Source organism: Panthera pardus, unplaced genomic scaffold, assembly GCF_024362965.1.
Source record: "Panthera pardus isolate Hobbes unplaced genomic scaffold, ASM2436296v1 HiC_scaffold_21, whole genome shotgun sequence".
NCBI lineage: Eukaryota > Metazoa > Chordata > Mammalia > Carnivora > Felidae > Panthera > Panthera pardus.
In genome coordinates, this window is record NW_026526777.1 from 25537425 (window position 1) to 25557609 (window position 20185).

Below are 20185 nucleotides of genomic sequence, written 5' to 3' on the forward strand. Positions count from 1 at the left end.
AAGGAGGGGGACTTGGTCCTGGGAGGTATCCTCTCAGAGGGCTCCCCAAACTCTCAGGGACTGAGGTGGGCTTGGCTCAGGTGTCCGACCCCACTGACCCCCCCCCCCCCACCCCCCACGTCTTTCTCCTAGGAGAGGGGGTGAAACGAGAGAGGGGTGGGAGGGACTCTGAGATTTCCATCCTCTGGGCTTCTCTTTCTCAGTCTCTACGTCCCCAAGGCACCAGATTCGGGAGGGGAGAGGGGTCAGGCTGAGGCGGGCAGCGGGGGAGGGGCGGCGCGGACAGCCGGCCGGTGTCCTCTGGTGTCTGGAGCCAAGGCCCGGAGCTCTCGGCCCCCGCGAAGCGAGGCGAGCCGGAGCTGTGCGGTGAATGCAAAGAGCCGGGCGAGCTCCCAGCCCGGCGCCGCCGACGGCGTCCTCAGCCACAGCCCAATGAGAAGAGAGCAGATAATTTATTCTCTAATCCCGGTTCGGGTGCCCGGCGCTGGCGAGTGGCAGGGACTGGGGGGTGGGGGGGGGTGGGTCTCCTCGTCCCCTCTCCCCCTCCCGCCGCCGCCCCCTCCCCGCCCCTGCGGGCTCCCGGCGCGCACACACACATTTCCTGACAATTAGCGAGCACACCTTGGCCGCGCGGCCTCCGGCGGCGCCGCAGCTTTTGTCTCCCGCCCGCCGGGCTGCGAGGCGCGGGCGCCCGGGCGCGAAGTTGCCGCCCCGACGCGCTGCCGGGGAATGCCGGCCGCAGCTGCCGTCGGACTGGCGCGGAGGGCGGGGTGGGCCGGGCACGCCGGCCCGGGGCTGGGGGGCTGCAAAAGAGAGGAGAAGAGAGAGAAAAGTAAGGCAGCGCTGCCCCCCTCTTCCTTTGTTATAACCCTGAGTGTGTGCAGGCGTGAGCGCGCGCGGGAGTGCCTGTGTGTGCACATACGTGTGCGTGCCTGTGTGTGCGCGCTCGTGTGCAAATGCGTGTCTGTGTGTGTGGGTCGGGACCGGCCCGGGGGGCGGCGGGACCCGAAGACGCGAGGCGGCTGGGCCTGAACGCGAGTTGAACCGCGTCCCGGGTCCTAAGCGCTCAGCCCCGGACTCGGGCGTGCGGGCAGGTAGCGGTCCCGCTCTTGCCCGCTGCTCAAAGGACTGAGCGCGGAGTTTGTTCACAGACGGGGAGCGTGCGGGAGGCGGGGAAGCACAGCGGCCCGGGCCGGGCCTGCGGGCGTGGGGGGGAAGGCGAGTCGCCGGCTGAAGGTCTGCCCCGACCGCAGGGGGCGCACGAGGGGGTCTCCGGGCCAGCGGTGCCGCGCCGACGCGGTTACGCGGCCCGCTTCCACCCGGGTGGGAGCTCGCTGGGGCCACTGCTAGCCCCGGGAGGGAGAGAGGCTGTGGAGGTGGATCTTGGGGCTATGCGGGGGGGGGGGGGGGGGGGGGGGGGCGGTGGTGGTGGCGGCGAGACGAAGTCTGTCTAAATGCCAGTTCCCTGAAGTTCAGCGCATCGGTTGTCATATCATACCTTAATGCATATTTATGCTGCGCCGAAATAGGCTTCATAATTAACTCCCGGAGTCATCCGCAGAGGTTAAAGGGACCCCGAAGATTTGTGCATTGATTGGGTACCACGGCGGTGTGTGTGTGTGTGTGTGTGTGTGTGTGTGCGCGCGCGCGTGCGCGCGTGTGTGCGTGCGCCCCGTGCGAACCCATTGAGAAGAATAATTATTTTTCTCCACTGGAAGCTACAGCAGAGAATCAGACAAGGAGGGAAGAGAGAGAGAGAGAGAGAGAGAGAGAGAGGTTGGAGAGGGAGAGAGAGGTTGGAGAGGGAGAGAGAGAAAGAGACAAAGGAAGTGAGTGCGAGAGAGGAGACGGCTTAGCATCCGAACTGTGAGTACTGAGCGAAACCAAATAGGCAGAAAGTGCTGCGAGTCGGGGACCCCCTCGGCCGGGTTGAGGGCCGGGAGCAGCTGAGGAGGACTTGCTTCTTCGCCGAGGGGTTTGGCTGGGCGATGAGGGGTCCTTGAGGCATGGGCGGACTCCGGGATGCGGGTTCAGGCACTCACCTGAAAGCCAGCGCCAGCGCCGACCGGCTGCGGGCTGCGTCAACCGCAGCCCCAGGTCCGCCAAAGGGAAGCCCCCCCACCCCGCCCCCATTGCCTTTGTTCCTTATAAAGGTTTTTGCAGCTGGTAGGATTCAGGCGGGGGGGGGGGTAGTATGAGAGGGAGCTAGAGAGAAACCCGCTTTGGGTGCCTCCCCCCTTGCCTTCACCCCATGGTGTGGGGTTGGATGGGGACGGGGCTATAAATGAGGCAGGGATCAGGACTTTGTGACACCTGTGCATTTGTTTAGCACTAAGAAGGGAAAAGCCGAGGTGTCCGGTACCCCTGGGACAGTGGTCTTCAGGAGACCCCAGCCTGGGAGGCTGAGAGAAGCCATTTCTATGAGCAAAAACCACCAACTCTTGGCCCTGGGTCCTCTGCCCACCTCCCTTCTCAACCCTAGGGCCCTTGCACATCTAAGAGGGGCTGGAGCTGGAGGCCCGCCAGGGAGCGGGAGCCTTGGCTGGGTGGGGGCAGGGGAGGCATTTGTAGAGAGGATAGCTGCTCCCTTTCCTAAGAAAGGGTCCATGACAGGGTGCCCCTAGGGAACCGGGCTGGCCACCAGCCCCCGGCTCTACCAAACCTGTCAGGAGAGGGCGCCTGGGTGCCCAAGGGAGAGCCCTCCCTTCCTGACCGACATTCCACAGCCTCCCTTTGAAAACATAGTATCCTGCCCTCCTCCCCTCAACGGTCATTAACAAATTCCTCTTCAGGGCTGATTTTACTCTCTCCTGGTGATTCTTCAATGTACCTTTCTCTGCTGGTGAACAACTTGGCCCGACTTAAGCCTTAAAGAAGGGCTAACTTCAGAGGGAAATTCAGCCCTCTGAGGCTGGGATGGGAGCCCTAAGATCACAGAGCTCTGAATTGATTGTCCTTTAAGAAGCCCCCTTGGGGGGCCAGTTTTGGTGGCCTGGAAACCCTGCTTGCATCCTTCAGGAGGACAAGGCTAAGGCTTGGGACTGGGAACAGTTTCTATCTGTCACTCGGTTCCAGCTCCCATCACCCTACTGGGGCCTAGCAGAGGAGAAAGAGGAAGATTCCGCTTACACACACACACACACACACACACACACACACACACACACGAAGAAGTGAATATCTATCCAGCTGGGCCACTCCTAAAAGCACTATGAGGAAGGAGGAACCCTCAAATAGGGAGAACCAAGTTCAGTGTAACCCCCAGGAGGTGGTATAAAGGCTCTGGGTGGTGGGGGAGACAGGGATCAGGGTGGCAGCGACTGCCCTGAATGCAATCCTATGCCTATGGGCCTGTCTTCCCACTGCACTGCCTGCTTGGTGGCTGACTTCCTGAGTGCTGTCTCCTGGTGCCTAGCACAGTGCCTGTCCCATTATTTGTGCCCAGGGCACGTTTGCTAAACGAACGGCCGTCCCCATGGACCTTCTCCCCACCCTTTATTTCTGCCTGCCTCTTCCTCTGAGAGGTACTCCGGAAGGGCTTGGGAGAGCCCAGCTGTGTAATTCTTTAGGCTGGGCTGCCGTTGCCCTATGTGGGTTTAGGGGGGCAGCGGAGGAAAGGAGTTGGGGAGGAATTGGGCCTGGGGAGAACATCAGAACATTTTGGAATTCATGAACTGCTCAGGTTGAAATGCATTGAGTTTGCCAATGACCCGTTGTATTTTTCTTTAACAGCATAACTGCTCTGAGAGGCAAAACTGTGGCCTGGGTCCTGTGTTTGGGGAGGCTGGATTCTGGTGACACAAGCACTTCCCTGGGTTCTTCTTCCTCCCACAGCCCGGTCCTGGAGCTTAGTAGAAATCAGATGCAGGGGCAGGAAGCGTCAAGGCTGGAGAGACACTCTTGCACGCTCCTTCCCCTTGGTCTCTCTCTGCCTTGATTTCCTGAGACAGCATGAGGTCTCCCTTCTCCCTTCTTCCCTAAGAGCCCAGGGACCCTGCCAGGCCTGGAGCTCCCTCTGTTTGCCCGGGAGGGCTCAGAGCTGAGGCTCCTGAGACAATTCTAGAAAACCCTTGGGAAAAAGGAAAATTCATGCCTGACCTCTCTGTGCTTTCTTGCTCAGTGGAGCCAGCCACTAAGAGGGAGCCCGAGCTGGTTACGCTCTGGACTATAGAGCCAGGAGCAGTGGGAGTTTGAGCCCTGGGGGAGGCTACTGAAGGGTCCAGAAATAGGGCACTCATCCTGTTTCAGTACAAGCACACCGCTAGCCCGGTTCAGGTCTGGAGGACCACGCACGGGAGACTGGCAGACCCATCTGGAACTAGTCTTCTCCTGGGTCGGTTCTGGGCCAGAGACTACACCCACTGGTCCATCCTAATTACAGCTCCAAATCTAGGCATCTGTTTGGGGCAGAGGTAGCAGAACCGAATCCCTGAGGCTCCTCGGGAGTTTCAGCAGCGCCTCCCTCCTCGTGGTGAGTGGAGTCAGATGCCACCCACACCCACAACCTGCAGCAGCACAGGAACCCTCCTCCCGGAGAGTACAGGCATGAGGGGGCTCCAGGCACACCAAGCCTGGAATATGGGAGAACCTGGATCTCTTGTCCTTGTTTCTAAGCTCATCAGCCATTCACGCATCTGTGTGTTCATTCATTCAACAAATGCATACCTGTATCATTCAGCCAACATCCTTAGAATAATGTGATATATACTTCCAGTTTAATCTCCTTCAGGTTGGTGTGGAGTGATGAGAGCCTCCCATTCAGAATCTTCCTAACATCCTGGTTTCCTGCCCCCGTGAGCAAAGACGCAGAGTTGCTGGGCTCCAACCCCCACCCCCCCATCCCTAAAAGGTACCTAAGTCTGAGAAGCTCTGAGAGGAGATGTCAGCTCCAATGCTGACTCGTGAAATCTTGAAGTGGGATGAGACTTTAGATTTGCTCTATCTAGCTTCCTTCCGGGTGCAAAGATCCCTTCTACACTAGTAGACCATTTATTGGGCACCTCCTGTGCGCCTGGCTGTGGGTCTGAGAAGGGGTTGACCACCTTGTGTTTGACTTCTTCCGGGGTCAGGGAGCCCGCTGGCTCCTTTTGGAGTAGCTCTGGGTCTTCAGTCCTTTCTTGAGCTGAGCCCAGGCTGGTCCCCTGACTCCCTCCATCTGTGGCTTTCTCTTCTATGGACAGCAGGGTGAATGGCTGGCTAGCCCCATCCCCACTCCTCTCCTTGCAAAGGAGTGCTCCCCCATCGGGCTCATCCTTAGCTGGAACCATCTGCAACCTCAGTGACCAGACTTAGGCTGAGGTTCAGGTTGACTGCGTGCCCTCGAAGGGCATAGCGGGACCCTAAAAAGGCAGTCGCTGCAGCCTGTTCCCCAGTGGAAGAGGCTTCAGTATCCAGGCTGGCCCTCTGTTCTCCCGTAGGTGTGTAGGAACTGAGGGGCTACTACTGGAGAGGGAGGGCACACAGCAGGGGCTGGGGAGTGTCTCTGCCCTCCAGTCATGCAGACAGACCCTGAGGGGAACTATAGGAGGCCAGGGATACCTCTCTAAGAGCAACCCTCCCCGCCTGCCTGCCTCTGTAAGCCTCAGTTTTCTCATGTACTAAATGGGAATAATAGTGTTTACATTACTGAGTGGTTATACGCAACAGGGACCTAGCGCGTGCGTGACATAGTTTTTCACTCCATTAAGTATCAGTTCCTGTCCCTTTCTCCTCTGTGATTTCTCTTATGTTTCCATCTGCTGTCAACTCCATGCCCCTTTCACTGTCAGCGTTTTCTGCTCTGTCTCTCCCAGTTCCGGCTCCTTCCTCCTTGGTCTCCCACCTCCTCCTCGCACTCTCTCCTGGTCGCCCCTGCCCCTCCCCTACCTCCTGCCAGGGGCAGGTGGCAGGGCCAGGCTGCAAGCACGGGGCGGGAAGGTGGCTGTCTTGGCTTCTCATTAGAGGCCCAAGAATGTGTAGAGTCATGAGGGACAATGAGAGCCAGCGGCAGGAAGAATGGGGCCTCTGTCCGGGCAAGAGAAACTTTCCCCAATTCTGAGCTCAGCTGAGTGGGAGTACCTGAGGGCCAGGATGGGGTGGGGAGGAGGCCGCAGGTGGGGGGCATGGGGAGGGGGGCTGGCAGAGCTCTCCGGAGCCGGCCACCATGGAAATTCTTAGCATCTGCTGGCATTTTGGGGGAGAGCTCAGACCTCAAAGGTGACTGCCTCTCTCCCTGGGAACAGGGCTGGGGAAGCCAGAGAGAGAATGTGCCAGTGGGCTGCCTCGGCCCTAGCTCTCAGCCTTCCAGCAGAGCTGCAGAAGGTTTGGGGGGTGACTCCAGAGGAGACAGGAATAGTGGGGGTGGCCCCAGCTTGAGGTGGGTCCTTAGGGTCCTCGCCTTTCACTTAGGGTTCTCGCCTCCAAATTCTCAGGATTGGAGGAAGCAGAGGAGGCTGGGCTACCTGACCTGCTTCCCCTTCTTCCACATTCCAAGGAGATCTGGCCTGGCCGTTGCCTAAGACCAGACGGATGTTCTCTCCCCTCACTCCCCGGTTTCTGGCCCCAGAAACACCTTGGAGAGACGCCGCCCTTTCTGGGGCTTACTTGGGGCCTGTCGGTGGGCTGGGGCTGGCGGCGCTGAGCCTTTCAGGTGCCCAGGGCCGGGAATCTGAGGGAAGAACCAGGTGAGGGTGGGTGGAGGGGCCAGATCTGAGCCGGTGCGTGGACCTTCAAACAAGTGCGGGAGTGCAGGGTATGGAGGGACACAGGGTGGGGGGCGTGAGCGAGGGGAGGAACAGGGGCTTCAGAGATGGGGAGGGGCAGCGAGGCAGGAGAGGGGGCCTCTGGGGAGCCGCCTCAGGTCTCCTGCCAAAAAAATGAACCATAAAAAAGCTGGAGGGGAGCAGCAGGGGAAGGAAGGAGAGAAAGGAGATGGGGAGGAAGGGAGGGGAGGAACAGCCCCTCCACACCAATAGCCCGGCAGGGGGACGTGAGTAATACATGGCTGGTTCAGAGGGAGTGAGATCAAAAGCGAGTAGATACAAGAGGTTTGTGCTTCACCGACCAGACAGCCAGAGGCTCAATGAGACCTTTGTTACCCAGGCCCAAGTCAGGGTTGAAGGAATACCTGACCTCCCCCGCCGGCCCAGCCCACCCTCACCCTACCGGCCACCGGGCTGGGGGAGGGGCGAGCCAGGCCTTCTCAGTGAGTCAAGTGGAGTCGGGCACCGCTCAGACCCGGGCTGGTGGGCGGGAAGAAGGAGGAGGCCTGCCCTCGCTGGGCGTGGAGCTTCTGGGGGTAAGTGGAGGAGTGAGTGGCTGCCTGGAAGGCAGGGAGACTGCCAGGGCCAGGGGGCCCGCCAGGTGAGCCGTCCCTCGGACCCCGGCCCCAGTGGCCCTTGGGAGGGGACCGAGGGCATTCTGCTTGGAGCCCACGGTTCTTTGCAGGTCCTGAGTCTGGGACGTGGGGGCCCACGGGAGAGGGAGGCAAGGGAGAACCAGAGGTTTCTGGGGTTGGGGCGGGTGACCAGAAGTTCAGGGACGTTGGAGGGTGTCCAGCAGCTTGACCCGTAGGTCGGATAAGACGTGTGTGAGTGAGTGTGTGCATACACCCTGTTGCTGCTGGAGTGTGGGAAGCCCAGTTAAAGGAGGTCGGTCCAGCTGGAGTCCTGAAGAGAACAGTGAGCCTGCCCCTGGGGCGAAGGACACCGCTGCTCCCTGGCAGGGACACGGCCTGATGTGGGCTTAAGACCTCTGATTTTCTCCTTGGGGTCTGAAATCCCCTGAGGCTTCCTGAAACCTGGAGTCCCCTGAACTCCTGTCCCCCGAGGCTGATGCTTGCCCACAACTGACCCATCAAGGGACAGGGAAGTAGGAGACAGTCCTTATGTTTAGAGCACGTCTTTTCCAGGGTCCTGAGACCTTGGTTCCCCTCCACTCAGCTCTGCCCTGAGCCCTGGCCATGCCCAGGTATATCCTGTCAACGAGAGAGGGAGAGCACCAAGCACCCGCTCCCACAGCATCGCCCAGGGATGGGTCCAAAGCAGGCCGCCCTCAGCTGGTGGGGATTTCAAGTTCCGGCCCTTTTCCTGCCTCCACGTGGGTCTGAAAAGAAGGCCCTGCTTTCCTCTAAACCACATGAGAACAGGTATAGTTGTAGTCACGCTGACCACTCGAGGCAGTGTGGGCCAGCCCCCCACCTTGGGGGTGCTCAAGAAACTTGTTCGCCCCTCTGAAGAATAGAACCTCTGGTTCTCCTTTGCCTTCCATTCCCGGGGGCCCCCAAAGCCCACACTCAGGCCTTCATCTTAGCTCTCCTTTACCCACACCCTCCTTTGCCCTCTCTGCTTCCTGTGGTTGGACTAGGAAGGGTTAAGCTTTGTAAGGAGAGAGTCTAATATGGGGCTGGCCCTGGGCACTGGCTGCAGTATCATTGAAAAGATCCGGCCTTACTGTCTCTCTCTGGGAGGGGGTAGTTAAGGACCCGGAGCAGGGGGCTGGAGGCTAATTAAGGGAATTTGAGGAGGTCCTTTATGGCCAGGAAGCTACCCCTCCTCATACCCCGGAGTGAGGCCCATTGTGTGGGGACTTTGTGGGGCCAGAACTGGAAACTCATTACTGGGAAGGCTTTAATGCTGGGGCCAGGGCAGGTGGTGGGGGATGGTGAGAGAATGTAACCTGGGGGGCCCAGTACCTCGAGGGTGGCAGTGTGGGTGGGAAGGGTTGGTGGGAAGAGGAGGGAGGGCTCCCCAGGTACCCCCAGCTCCCCGCATCCTTTTGAGATTCCCACCGCTGGACCCCCTCGGCTCTGCTGTGGCCTATGGCTTTTCATTCCTATGTGATTGCTGTTTCTAATTCATGTAGGGCTAAAAGCCATGGGCTACAGTGAGGGGCGTGCTCCTTCTGAGATCTGCACCTCCCTCCCCACAGGACCAGGCTGGGAGCCAGCCACAAAGGGGGCACCAGGAGAGGTTTCCACTTGGGGATGGGGCCTGCAGGGGATCTGGTAACCTGGGGTCTGGGGCCAAGGCTGTGTGAGCTGGGCCAAGTCACTTCCCCTCTCTGGGCCTGGTCTCTCACTCCGAAATGAAGAGGCTGAACTGGTGATTCCAGAGGGAGATTCCTTCTGAGGATGGAGACACATTCAGGGGGTGCTGAGGTCTGTAAGTTGGTTTCCTCCCCCCCACCCCCTTGCCATGTTATTGAGGACTGGCTGATGCTCAGAGATTTGGGGGCAGGAGTCAAGGGCATGGGACCACACAGCCCTCCGGCCTTCACTCAGTGCCCCCAGGACAGCCTGTGCTTCTCGGCCTTGCTCACTTCTCTGTGGTCAGCTCGGAATCCACAGCCTTCTCTGTGTAAGAGAGATCTCGGGACTTCTCAGTGGTTGAAACGGGAGAACTCAGGCCGGCCACTCAGGGAGAGGAGGTTCAGTAGCGTGAAACTAGGAAGGCAGCCTCTCCCCGTGGGCTGCGAGATGGAGTCTGGGGTTGCTAGCGCCTGGTCTGCTACCCCATCCTGGCATTTGTCACCCTCTCCCTGGATCTGGGAACAAGTACCTCCTCTCCCTATCCCGCACCGTCTGCCACTCACCTTGCCCGACTTCCCAGGCCCGTTCTCCCTCTCCCGTTCCTGTCCTACCCCCTAACTCCCATGCAGATCTGCATCTGCCTAACTCCATCCCAGCCCTCCTGGAAGGCTCCAGCTGATGGAAATACGGCGGGCAATCTGGCTGGAGCAGCCGTGGAAGCACCCTCGCCTCCCTTCCAAGCCCCCCAGTCTGTCTAAGACAGACCACTAAAGAATCAGACGGTACGGTAGTTGGTGTTGAGAACCAGGAGGCAAGTTACTTACAATGTCTCGGAGCCCTTCATCTCCCTGGCCAGCATTCGCCTAGTGTTGGCTCTGTGCCAGGCAAGATTCTATCCGTCTTACCTGTGCTCATTTAATCCTGGAAACAACTCTTAAGAACAAAGTACTGTGATTATCCCATTTTACTTTGGGAGATCTGAGGCAGAAGGGAGCCAAGAAACGAGCCCAAGTTCATAGGGCTAGTAAGGGGCAGAGGCAGCGATTTGAACCTGGATTCTTACCACATCGTGCTGGATGTGGGGAGAGCCAACAAGTTGGCATGGGAGAGCACTCTGGAAGCTGGAAAGTGCTGGATGCATGTCCACAAACTGGCTCCGTGGCCCAACCCTAACCATCCTTCGTCCATCGCTGGTTTTCCTTTTCCAGCAACAGCAGAGGGGGAGAAAATCAAAACAATAGGAGAAGCAAAGAGAAAGCCCAAGCCAGCTGGGTGTTTGCTGGGGCTGCTCCAAGCCACTTCCCCTCTCGCCCCAGCTTCGGTGGTGCAAGGAACAGGGATGAGACTTGCCGGGCTTTCTCACTTTCCCTCTGGGTCCTCTTGCCCAGAGATCAGAGGTGGCTACCACCTTTCCCCACCTCCCTCCTCATCCAGCTGCCCCTGGCTCCGAATGAGCCTATCCTCTGTTCCTTCCTCTGTGCGAGGACATCCAGGCACCTGACTTACTCCCCTTAGCTTCCAGATCTAATGGGCAAGTCAGGTTGGAACAGCGCCCCCTTCCTGTCTCTGCAACTGGGTCCCTCACAGGAATCCTGTTGCACGGTTTGCCAGGGAGTCCCCCGCAATGGGCTGGGCCTAGAGGAAGGGAACAGGGGACCATGCCAGATTTTACCTCCGAAAAGCTCCCGCAAGGCAAGGCTCTGAGGAGCCGCTGCTGGGCACACGTTTGTCGAATGAATTGTGAACTGGGAGAAAAGGCGGGTGGGGTAAAAGCAGTAAGTTGCCACAAACAGGGACACAGAGCAAGCCCACCCTTCCTGGGCCTGGGCCTAGGGTGCTTCTGGGGTTACAAGGTTGCAGCTTCTCTCTGTTCTTTGCCTCTTGGCCACTGCCAGTGGTGCAGGCCTGGCAGAGATATGTAATTATATGTTTCACATAATTGTTAAACTGCATTGAATAGGCAAGCTGGCCTCATGCCCTTTCTCCCTGGAGGATTCACGGATCAGAGGGCTGTATCTATCCTGTTCCCTGCCTGCAGACAGCTGAAACCAAAAATATTCTGAACCTCAGTCTTTTTCACAGTCCTCAGAGCTACCCCAGCATAAGCCCTCCCCCTTTGAGACAGTGGGCCCACACTTAACAACACAGATTCAAGTGAATCTCTCCGGTTGTATTTGCCCTGTTTTTAGTGGAAGTGGAGTTTCACTGCTAAAAGTCTGCTCCTTTTAAGCGCAGACTGTTGAAAGAAAAAATCTCTGTCCTATCATTAGAAGGGGATAGCACGGACCATTGGCCTCTGGAAGACCTTCTAGCACTGATGGCCTGGACCGCCGCGTTCCCAGCTTCTGCTGAATGTTAAGCTGAAGACCCTAGTCATGCTTCCGATGACTCTTTAGATAGGCCAGCCTCTGCCAAGCGGTGGGCCTCCTGGAAGGCCCAGGGCATAAAAACACGTCAAGACTGTTAGTGCTCTGACCCTTCCAGCTCCCATGGCGCCTGAGTCCCCCGGAAGCATCGGTGAATGCCTGTTTGTCCTAGAAGTCTCGGAAAGGTGGGAGGAGCGTCCCCGCTTTCTCCATAGGTGGGCAAGCGAGAAATGAGGGGGGCTGGCCCGGAAGCCCTCGAAGGCAGAGAGGACCTTGGCTCCAGATTCCAAGGAGTTCAGTCAGCCAGAGGCTGGAAGTCAGTCTCAAGCAGGCCAAGAAGGAGTTAACCTCCAAGGAGAATGAGGGCTTCTCCCAGACCGGAGGCCTGTGCCCAGCTTCGCCTCTGCCAACTCCGGGAAGAAGTCCTGGGATCTGTAGTTTGTGCCACCACCCACCCCTGGCCTGCCTGTTTATCAACAACGTCTTGGGGACTACAGTTCCCAGAAACCTGCAGAGGCCAGGCTTTGGGGGAAGGGGTGGGGTGTGAGGCTCGGTGGCAGCAGGAGGGAGAGGGAGGAGGTGGGGAGAGAAAACCCAATTCACCCCCTTCCTTTTTAATTCTTTCTCCTGGTGTGTCTGCTCCACCGCCCGAGCTAATCCCCCAAATCCGGTCTCCTAAGCCGCAGCTGCTTTCCTTCGCAGTGATGAATGGCTCGGGGAGGGAAGGTGAATTCATATTTTAATTACTGAGGCGCGGTGCTAAGGGGCGCTGGGGAGGGGGCGGGGGTTCAGCATTGTTCTGGAGGCGCGCTGGGCCACTTCTCCTTTGCCCTTTACCTGGGGTGGGGGTGGGGCAGAGTGAGGCTGGGGGGCGCCTTCGCCGCCGCCACTCTGCTTCTGCTTTGGGAGGTGAGGTGAGGGGGGTGGGAGGGAAGACCTCTCTCTCCCTTCTTTTTTGTTTGGCAGAGGATTCCAGGCATGTCCCAACACTTGTAAATATCTCCCTACCCTTCCAGCCCCCACTGCCGTCCACTTTGGTGGAGGACATTGCCCAAATCCGAGGCACTTAGGAGTTCCTGGTCTGCCAGCATGAAGCCGTGGCTGTCTCCTCCCCTAGTGTCTAGATTGCTCTGGGACCCTCTCTCTCTTGGTCCCTCCAACGTGTTCAAGCCGTCTCTGACCCACTGCCCCAGTTTGGCTGGACGTACTAGGGCTGGGGGGCCCCCCCCCCGGGAGGGTGCCTGGTATAGAGAGGAGAAGCAGGGTTTAGGGACAGGGGAAGGGGTCAACAGGAAGGCTGGGAACCCCCTGGTGGTTGGGGATGATGAGCTGTGGGTTCACACCTCAGCTCGGCTCCCACAGAGCTGGCCAAGCAGAGGCTCTTTCTTGCCTCCATACCCCAGATCATCTCAGATCTGAGCTGGGGACAAAGGCCAGAGAGGAGGATGGGGAATACATCCAAGCCACCAGCTTGCAGTCAGATGCAGCCAACTGTGAGTTAGCGGGGGGGTCTGTCCGGTGTCCACCTTCCTTTCCTTCCTATGCTGAGTTGATGGGGGCCATCTTTCTATCCCTTAGCCTCTCCTGGGCTAGAGGCACGGAAGCTGAGGCCGGAGGGGAAGCTGCAGGAGGGGAGGGGAAGTTTCCATCATGAACACAGATAAGTAGGGGCTGCCTCCAGGCGCTGGTCCACTTGCTTCATTGAAACTCTGCACTCTGCCCATTTCAGACACTCAAAACCCTTTCTCCTCAAGTAGACAGAGCAGGAGGAAGTTCATCAGGACCTACCTTTTCCAGGAAGCCCTCCTGTTGGTGCTGAGACACTCTGCAAAGTGTGAAGGGATCAAGGCAGTGTGGGCAAAGCAGAGAGAGACGTGGAGGCACAGCCCCGACAGCTCCCCAGGTACCTGCCAGCATCGCAGAGGGATCCTGAAGGCTGAGTGGGACCCCGAGCAGGAGAGATAACCCTGGAATGGGAAGGCGTTCTCTACTCCACAGCTCCCCACTTTGGGGACCGTCCCAGGGACCTGTATCATGCACAGAGCCCAGACTGCTTTCAGGGCTTGGAGTCCCACTCCTTATAGGGAAGACGACCTTGTCGGGCCCTGGTAGGGAAGGCCGAGGACAATCAGAGCACTTTATATATCAAAGATATATATATATTGGCTTCATCCAACCCTCTGGAAACTCTGATGTGTAGGTCCTGGTTCCTCCAACCTCTAGCCCCAAACTTCCCTACAGTTAGCAAAAAAGGCAGGATTTTCTCATCTCTCCTAAAGGACCTTGGGGAGGAACAGTCACTTCAGGGGGTACACTTTGCTGGGGTTTTCTAAAAGATTTTTTTGAAGTGTATTTACTTATTTTGAGAGAGAGAGAGAGAACACGCGCATGCATGTGCACAAGCGAGGGAGGGGCCGAGAGGGAGAGAGAGAATCCTCAGCAGGCTCCACACTGTTCAGTGCAGAGCCTGACTCTGGGCTCGGACCCACGAACCGTGAGATCGTGACCTGAGCGGAAGTCAAGAGTTGGATGTTTAACCAACTGAACCACCCAGGCACCCCCACTTTTACTGTTTTTTTGGAAAGAGCAGACATTGGAGGGGAAGTATGGTAGGGAGAAAAGAGGATCTATGCACCTTGGGGCCAGAGACCCTGAGCTGCGCCTGGACCCAGACTTGGGGTGGGAGAGTCATGGTCAAAGCGACTTGCCTGGCTTGTTTTAACTACGAATTCCTTCCCCAGATCAGCTTTGTTGGGCCTACTGACTTCTCCCCACGTATTTTTTCCTGTAGAGGAAATGCTGTGTTGATAGTACCCTTGACATACATCCCCCTAAGCAAAGGAAGTGGATGCATTACAATTACTGACTACAAGGAAACCCACCTGTTCTCCCTCCCGTCTTCCTGATCAGACCAGGATTTCTAGTGCCCTTCTGGCCCTTTAGGTAACCCCTTGGTACACTGAGATGAGGAAGTGAAAGCCCAGAGAGGCACGGCCACTTGCCAGGGTGACACAGCATGCCGGCGTCAGAGCCAAGAATAGAGCCCAGGCCATCTAAGCCCCAGTTTAGATCCCAGTCTCTCTAGGTTTGTCACGGGAGGGATCCAGAGATAGCTGCAGGAGATAGATCTAGAAATATGGTCGTTGCGTCCCGGCTCTGTCTATATATATCCTGGAGATTGCTCTCTGCTCTCTATATATACTCCAGGAGAGTGGGTATGTGGAGGATGCTGGAAATCGGGTGATTAAATGGCCAGTCTACCTACCCATGCTGACTCAGGCTGGGCCTCCTGCCCACCCAGCTGGCCATTGGAAATGCACTGCACCTATTAATTACAGTCATTAGCTGTATTACCAGGACACTTGGAGGGTAAGGGAGGGGAGAATCCTGATAGGACCCGGCTCCACTGTGGGCACCGCGCTTGGTGAGGGCCTGCCAGCCGGGGCCCTCTGCTCGGCCTGCGAAAACGTGAAGTTTGTCCAAAGGAGCAATGTTGGCCAGACCTGTGGAACTGTCCAGAGAGCCGTCGCCTGGGCCTTGCCAGGTTCCTCAAATACAGGGGGACCACCCGATGCAGGGCCGGGCCGGGGACATGCCTCATGCTTCCTGATTCCTGACTTCGGCATAGCCCCACACCTCCCTCCTTCCTCTCAGCATTTGGGCTGCCCCCCAAATTCTTCCTAAAGAGAAAAATGATCCAAACCAGGCCTAGGATGGGAGCCTGACCTCCACGCAAAGTGCTCTCTTGGTGCCCAGCTGCTCTGCTTCGGTCGACTTGAGTATACATCTGCTCCCTCCAGGGCAGGCTAGGGGCAGAGGAAGGGCAGAGAAGCGAGCTGGAGGACTCTGCAGGGTGGGTACCCACCTCCTGAAGCCTGCTCCCAGCCCTAGTCAGACTGCCCCCGCTCCCAGAGGGGCGCCCGCCTCCAGTGCTGGGTGCCCGGGCACCGTGTCAGCCGGGAGTGGAGATAACATGCCGAGCCGGGGCGAACCCAGCCTCAGCCTCTATCTCAGCCTTACTTTCCTGCCAGGGAAGAAACTATATCTTTACCCTTATGTACCTACCTCCCCACCCCGTTGCCCAGCATAGCTGCTCAATAAAATAGCCTGTTGGCTAAAAGAATTCTCCGCTGTCTGTTCTCTGCACGAGGAGGACCGGGATTTGTGCTGCTCTGAGCAAAGAAAGTCCATTCTGTTTTCTATAGGTTTCCTGAAGGGTATTAAGCAGATGGGGGCTGCGAGGAAAGGGGGGGACCCCGTGACTCAGTTCCAGGTGTCAAGGTCAAGGCTGTTGGATGCAGGCCCACAAAGTCCCACATTTGTTTATTTGTTTGTTTGTTTTTTAACGTTTTTATTTATTTCTGAGACAGAGAGAGACAGAGCATGAACGGGGAGGGGCAGAGAGAAAGGGAGACACAGAATCAGAAGCAGGCTCCAGGCTCTGAGCCATCAGCCCAGAGCCCGACGCGGGGCTCGAACTCACGGACCGCGAGATCGTGACCTGAGCTGAAGTCGGACGCTTAACCGACTGAGCCACCCAGGTGCCCCCAAAGTCCCGCATTTGGATCATTGGACTGTGTGACCTAGAGGAGCAAGTGGAAGCCCCCACCCCTAACCCGGGTCAGGTGGCACGGAGCTTCCTTTGGGCCGGCTTGCTTCCTGTTCCCCAACCACAGGTGTGCGGTGGTGGGGTGAGGCAGAGCGGGCAGGAGAGGAACAAAGGCAGCAGTAGCTGGGGCTCCCTCTTCCCCACCCAGGACTCACCCAGGCTCCGATTTGAGGAATGACATCAGCTCCACAGAGATCTGGAAATGCTGAACTTTTCACAGAGGCTGTTTGATGCCTGTCCCACCCCCACCCCCACCCCCCCAACCTGTGTGAGAGGTTTGGCAGGGCCTGGCAGGCTCAGGGAGTGGTGGTGGCTGGCCAGATCCGGAGGGCTCTGGGAACGTTAACCCCAGCTTGCATCTCTCTCTCTCTCTCTCTCTCTCTCTCGCCTCCCTCCTGCCCCTCTTCCTCCCCTGCCTCTCCCTGCAGATCTTCTCCGGTGAGCATCCCCCCCAGCCTGGCCCAGGGCATGCCCCAGTTCACTTTTGCCTGCTTCTGTGGCCTCCACGGCTTCTGCAAGATGAAGAGGAAGAAGGAGGAAGTTCACAGAGAGCGGGAAACGGCCGTGTGAGCTGGACCGGGGCCCCTTCTGCAGCCTCCAGCAGGTTCCAGGCCTGAGGGCGCGCCCACCTCTGGAAGGACCCTCCTGGCCAAGAAGCCTCGGAGCAGCCCCAGGAGTGAAACTTCTTTCCTGCCCTCAGGGCTCCAAGCCCTCCACTCAGGGTGACTCTTCGGCTGAGGGATGTGCCGCCTTGGTCGGCTAGGAGCACTGCTCCTGGATAGGAAACTGGACCTCCCGGCAGCCCCCACGCCGGGGGAGGCCTCAGGCAGGCCGGGCCGAGTGGAGGTGTAAGAGGATCCCCCCTCCAAAGCCAGGATGCAGTCTCTCCTGGGAGCCCGGGACTTGAGGCAGGAGCCTCTCCGGAGGAGCATCCCTGAGAGAGGGGTCCTTTCCTGTCCCCTCCCAGCATTCTCCTGGGCCAGGTGGAGCCAGGACCAAGGCGGGCAGCCGGGTTGGGAGTCGGATGGCAGAGTTGGGACAGGGAGAGGCAGGCAACATCCTCGTGGCAGGAGGCCAGCTCGGTGTCCCCTGGGCGCCTCCCTCTCCCGCACTCCAGAAGGCAGCTTTCTCTCCAGGCCTGGCCTCGCAGACCCTCTGACCCCTGGCACACCTCCTTGCAGCAGCACGGATGTGGGGGCCTGTTTCCCAGGCCCCGACTCCCTTTCTTGGGAACTGTCATCCAGGACCAGACTGTGGGGCCCCCTTCCTGGACTGTGCCGTGTCCTCCCTTTATTCTCCTGTCTCCTCGCCTTGCCCACCTGCCTCTACTTTCTCTTCTCAGAAGCCATAGAGAGGGAAGGGCTTGCATGTTGTGCCTTTGGGGGAAACAGGGTAGAGGGACCCTCTAGGACCTGCCTCGCCTTTCCCCCCTAATCTCTCCACTCCCCTCGATCTTCCAGGGTCAGTCTCAGCCCCCTCTCCCAGCCTATTTCCAGCCGGTAAGAAGCAGACAAAACCCCCTTTCCTTCTTCCTTCCTTCCCTCCTCCCTCCTCCCATGTGATCTAACTTACCCTTCTGTCACAGTGCCCGAACCTCTCGGGTGCTAGAGGGTCACACGGGCAGCAATGGCAGTGGCAGAGACACTTTGGGCAGATTCAGTAACTTTAGCAAGTCTGCCCTCTCCTTCAGCACAGAACAGGTCAGCCCAGGAACAGAGTCAGATGCCCGGTAGCCTCCGGGGACAGAATATTCTTTCTGACAGTTAACAGGTGGGCTAGGGAGAGGAGGTCAGGATCCCAGGACGGAAGGTGGGGCTGTGTGCCCTTTTCCTTGGAATGTGCCTCTCTGGGCAGTCGGGGAGGGCAGAAGACCACCTGTGCTGGTTCATCCGGAACCTGGGAGAAGCAAAGGCACATTCTGTCCTCGCAGCTTTTCTTTGCCTGTCCAGCTCATGCCCCGTGCTCAGGGGCATTTCCTGAGCTTCCGGCAGATTTGGTGGGAGACAGGTCATCTTTGTGAAGCCAGAGCACCGCTTACGATCCCTCTCCTCTCATCCTCCAACCACCTCCTTTGCCCCTAGCACCCAGCCCCAGACCTGTACAATCTGTTAGTTCCTTTTATATCCAAAGAACTATAAACAGAAGTCCTTCCCTCAAGGAAACAGCAATAAAGGCCAGTGGGGTCACAAGGGACAGAGGAAAAGCTCCCCGGTTCTTTGGCCTCTTGGACGGTAGAGGCCTTGGAAGAAGCAGAGACGGGCAGAAAACGCTTTCAAGGGTACCTTGATCAGGCGGCAGGGGAGCCCGCCTGGAGGGCATGTGTGTCCCTAGCGGTGGCCTGTGAGGCTGCAGGCTTAGAGAAGCCACTCTTGCGGTGGAGGATGAAATTGTATCCCTGGAACCTCAGAGGTGTTGGGTGTTAGGTCCTGACCGCATGGGCTCACCCGGAGGAAAGGTCAGGAGAGGTGGCGAAGGAGGGTTTTGCCCCTGCGTACCTCTCGGGGCTCGGCAGCGATGTCTGCTGCAGGGGTCTGGCAGTAAGCCCATCCAGAGAGCTTCTTCCCCCGGGGAGAACTCCTTTGACTCCAAAGGGATACCGGATATCTGGAGCCCCTGCTAGGGGAGCATGGGAGAGGTCCCAAGGTCAGGGCATCACTGGTCTGAGTGGAGGGCTAGCCGTGCCTGCAGACAGCAGCCCGTGGCCCCTCCTTCATCCAGGGTGAAGGTGGGGGCAAATGCCTTGCTGAGTAGGAGGCGGCAACAGCTTTGAGCCATACCCACCCCTCGTCCCACCGTCCCTCCCTCGGTCTCCTTCTCAGGGAAATGGTGACTTGGCTCCTCTCAGCGCCTGGAGCCGATCTGGAGACCTGTTCCTGCCCGTCTGCCTCTGGGTGAGCCCAGGGGAGAGGTTTCATCCAAAAATGCAGAAGCAGCCCTCGTGTCCACAGACCGTGCGCCCCAGGCCTCTGGCTCACAGTCCAGGCTTCTCTTTCTTCTGTTTCTTTTGGGGCATCGAGGTCTGGCCACCCCGTTTATTGCCCTGCCCTGAGGCTCCTCCCCAGAGGACAGGTTGGACCATTTTGCCCTCCCCGTTCCTAATTCCCTCCACCCCACAGTTATCTCCCAGACTCTACCTTGAGGAGGGGGACGGGAACTCCTGGGCGGAGGAAGGGGGCACAAGAGTCGATGGTTCTGGAAGGAGGCGGGCCTCTCCTTCTTGCTGTGTGGCACTGAGTCCTTGCTGGAGGGCGGGAGGCCCTGGCCTCCCTGGGCCTCAGTTTTCCCCTCTTGTGCCGCGGGCTGTTGAATGGGGGATAAAGAAACGTGAGGGGTGCATGAGGTTCTTGTGACTCGAATGTTGTCTGGGGCCGGGCCCTGGGGACCCCGAAGGGCTTCTTGAAGTCTTTTATTTTATTTTATTTTATTTTATTTTATTTTATTTTAGTAGAATATCATTTCCTTCTCCACTCCCAGGGAAGGGCTTTTTGGATGTCGCAGGAGTCAACAGAAATATATACAGAGATTGTTATTTTTGAAACAAATAAAAAGAGCAATAATTTAACTGAAATATGCACGAAGTACCACAGTGGATGCAAAGGGCATTGAGCTGGGAACCAGATCTCCTGGGTTCCGGCCCTGCTGCTTAGACACTGATGACAGTGTGATCTTAGGCTAATCATGTCCTATTTCTGGGACTCAGTCTCCTCCCACCAACATCCTCTAAGTACCCCCCATCAGAGGCCAGGACTCTGTGGCCCTGGGCAGTCGAGCCTCAGTGGGGCTCAGGGCTGAGGAGGCACAGGGGTTGTAGTCTCCCGGGCTCCGTGTCTGCAGCTCCGTGTGGGGAGGGCAGGTGGAAGCCGTATGGCAGGTCTAGGCAATGGCGGGGGTGGTGACAGGGACAGCCAAGGCACACATAGCTTCCGCTCGAACCCTCCCCCAGGGCCCCGAGCAGTTCTGCCTCTCCTCCTTCCTGCAGCCGGGCCTGTCTAGGCCACCTCAGGTGCCGCTTTTGTGCACATTCTCTTACACACACACACACTCCACCCCTGGCAGATGGGATCTCAGAGGACCAGCTCGGGGCCCTGGCTCTGTAACCCATGGGCTCCCCTCTACCCAGCTGCTGGTGAGCCCGTCTCCAAGCTGCTCGAGCCACCCCACCTCACTACCTTGCCTTCTGCAAGGGGAAGTCAGGCTGCAATC

The 20185-nt window shown here is 58.2% G+C and overlaps 1 protein-coding gene across 6 annotated transcripts; it reads left to right on the plus strand.

Annotated features, from left to right (window-relative positions):
• The first annotated feature begins 11922 nt into the window (after positions 1–11922).
• BLACAT1 (BLACAT1 overlapping LEMD1 locus) lies at positions 11923–19556 on the plus strand. Of its 6 annotated transcripts, XM_053909007.1 has the most exons (3): positions 11923–12099; positions 13103–13276; positions 16411–19556. In XM_053909007.1, the coding sequence occupies exon 3, from the start codon at positions 16451–16453 to the stop codon at positions 16550–16552; it is 102 nt and encodes a 33-aa protein (XP_053764982.1). In that variant the 5' UTR covers positions 11923–12099; positions 13103–13276; positions 16411–16450; the 3' UTR covers positions 16553–19556. The 6 variants fall into 6 exon arrangements, 3 of the variants coding, with proteins under 3 accessions (XP_053764982.1, XP_053764983.1, XP_053764984.1); XR_008424561.1 differs by lacking the exon at positions 16411–19556 and having other exon boundaries at positions 13131–14157; XR_008424560.1 differs by lacking the exon at positions 16411–19556 and having other exon boundaries at positions 13171–14157.
• The last annotated feature ends 629 nt before the right edge of the window (positions 19557–20185 follow it).

What these genes read in the sequence shown, in the direction of transcription:
- BLACAT1 (XM_053909007.1), top strand. Translation starts at nt 16,451, where the DNA reads ATGCCCCAGTTCACTTTTGCCTGCTTCTGTGGCCTCCACGGCTTCTGC.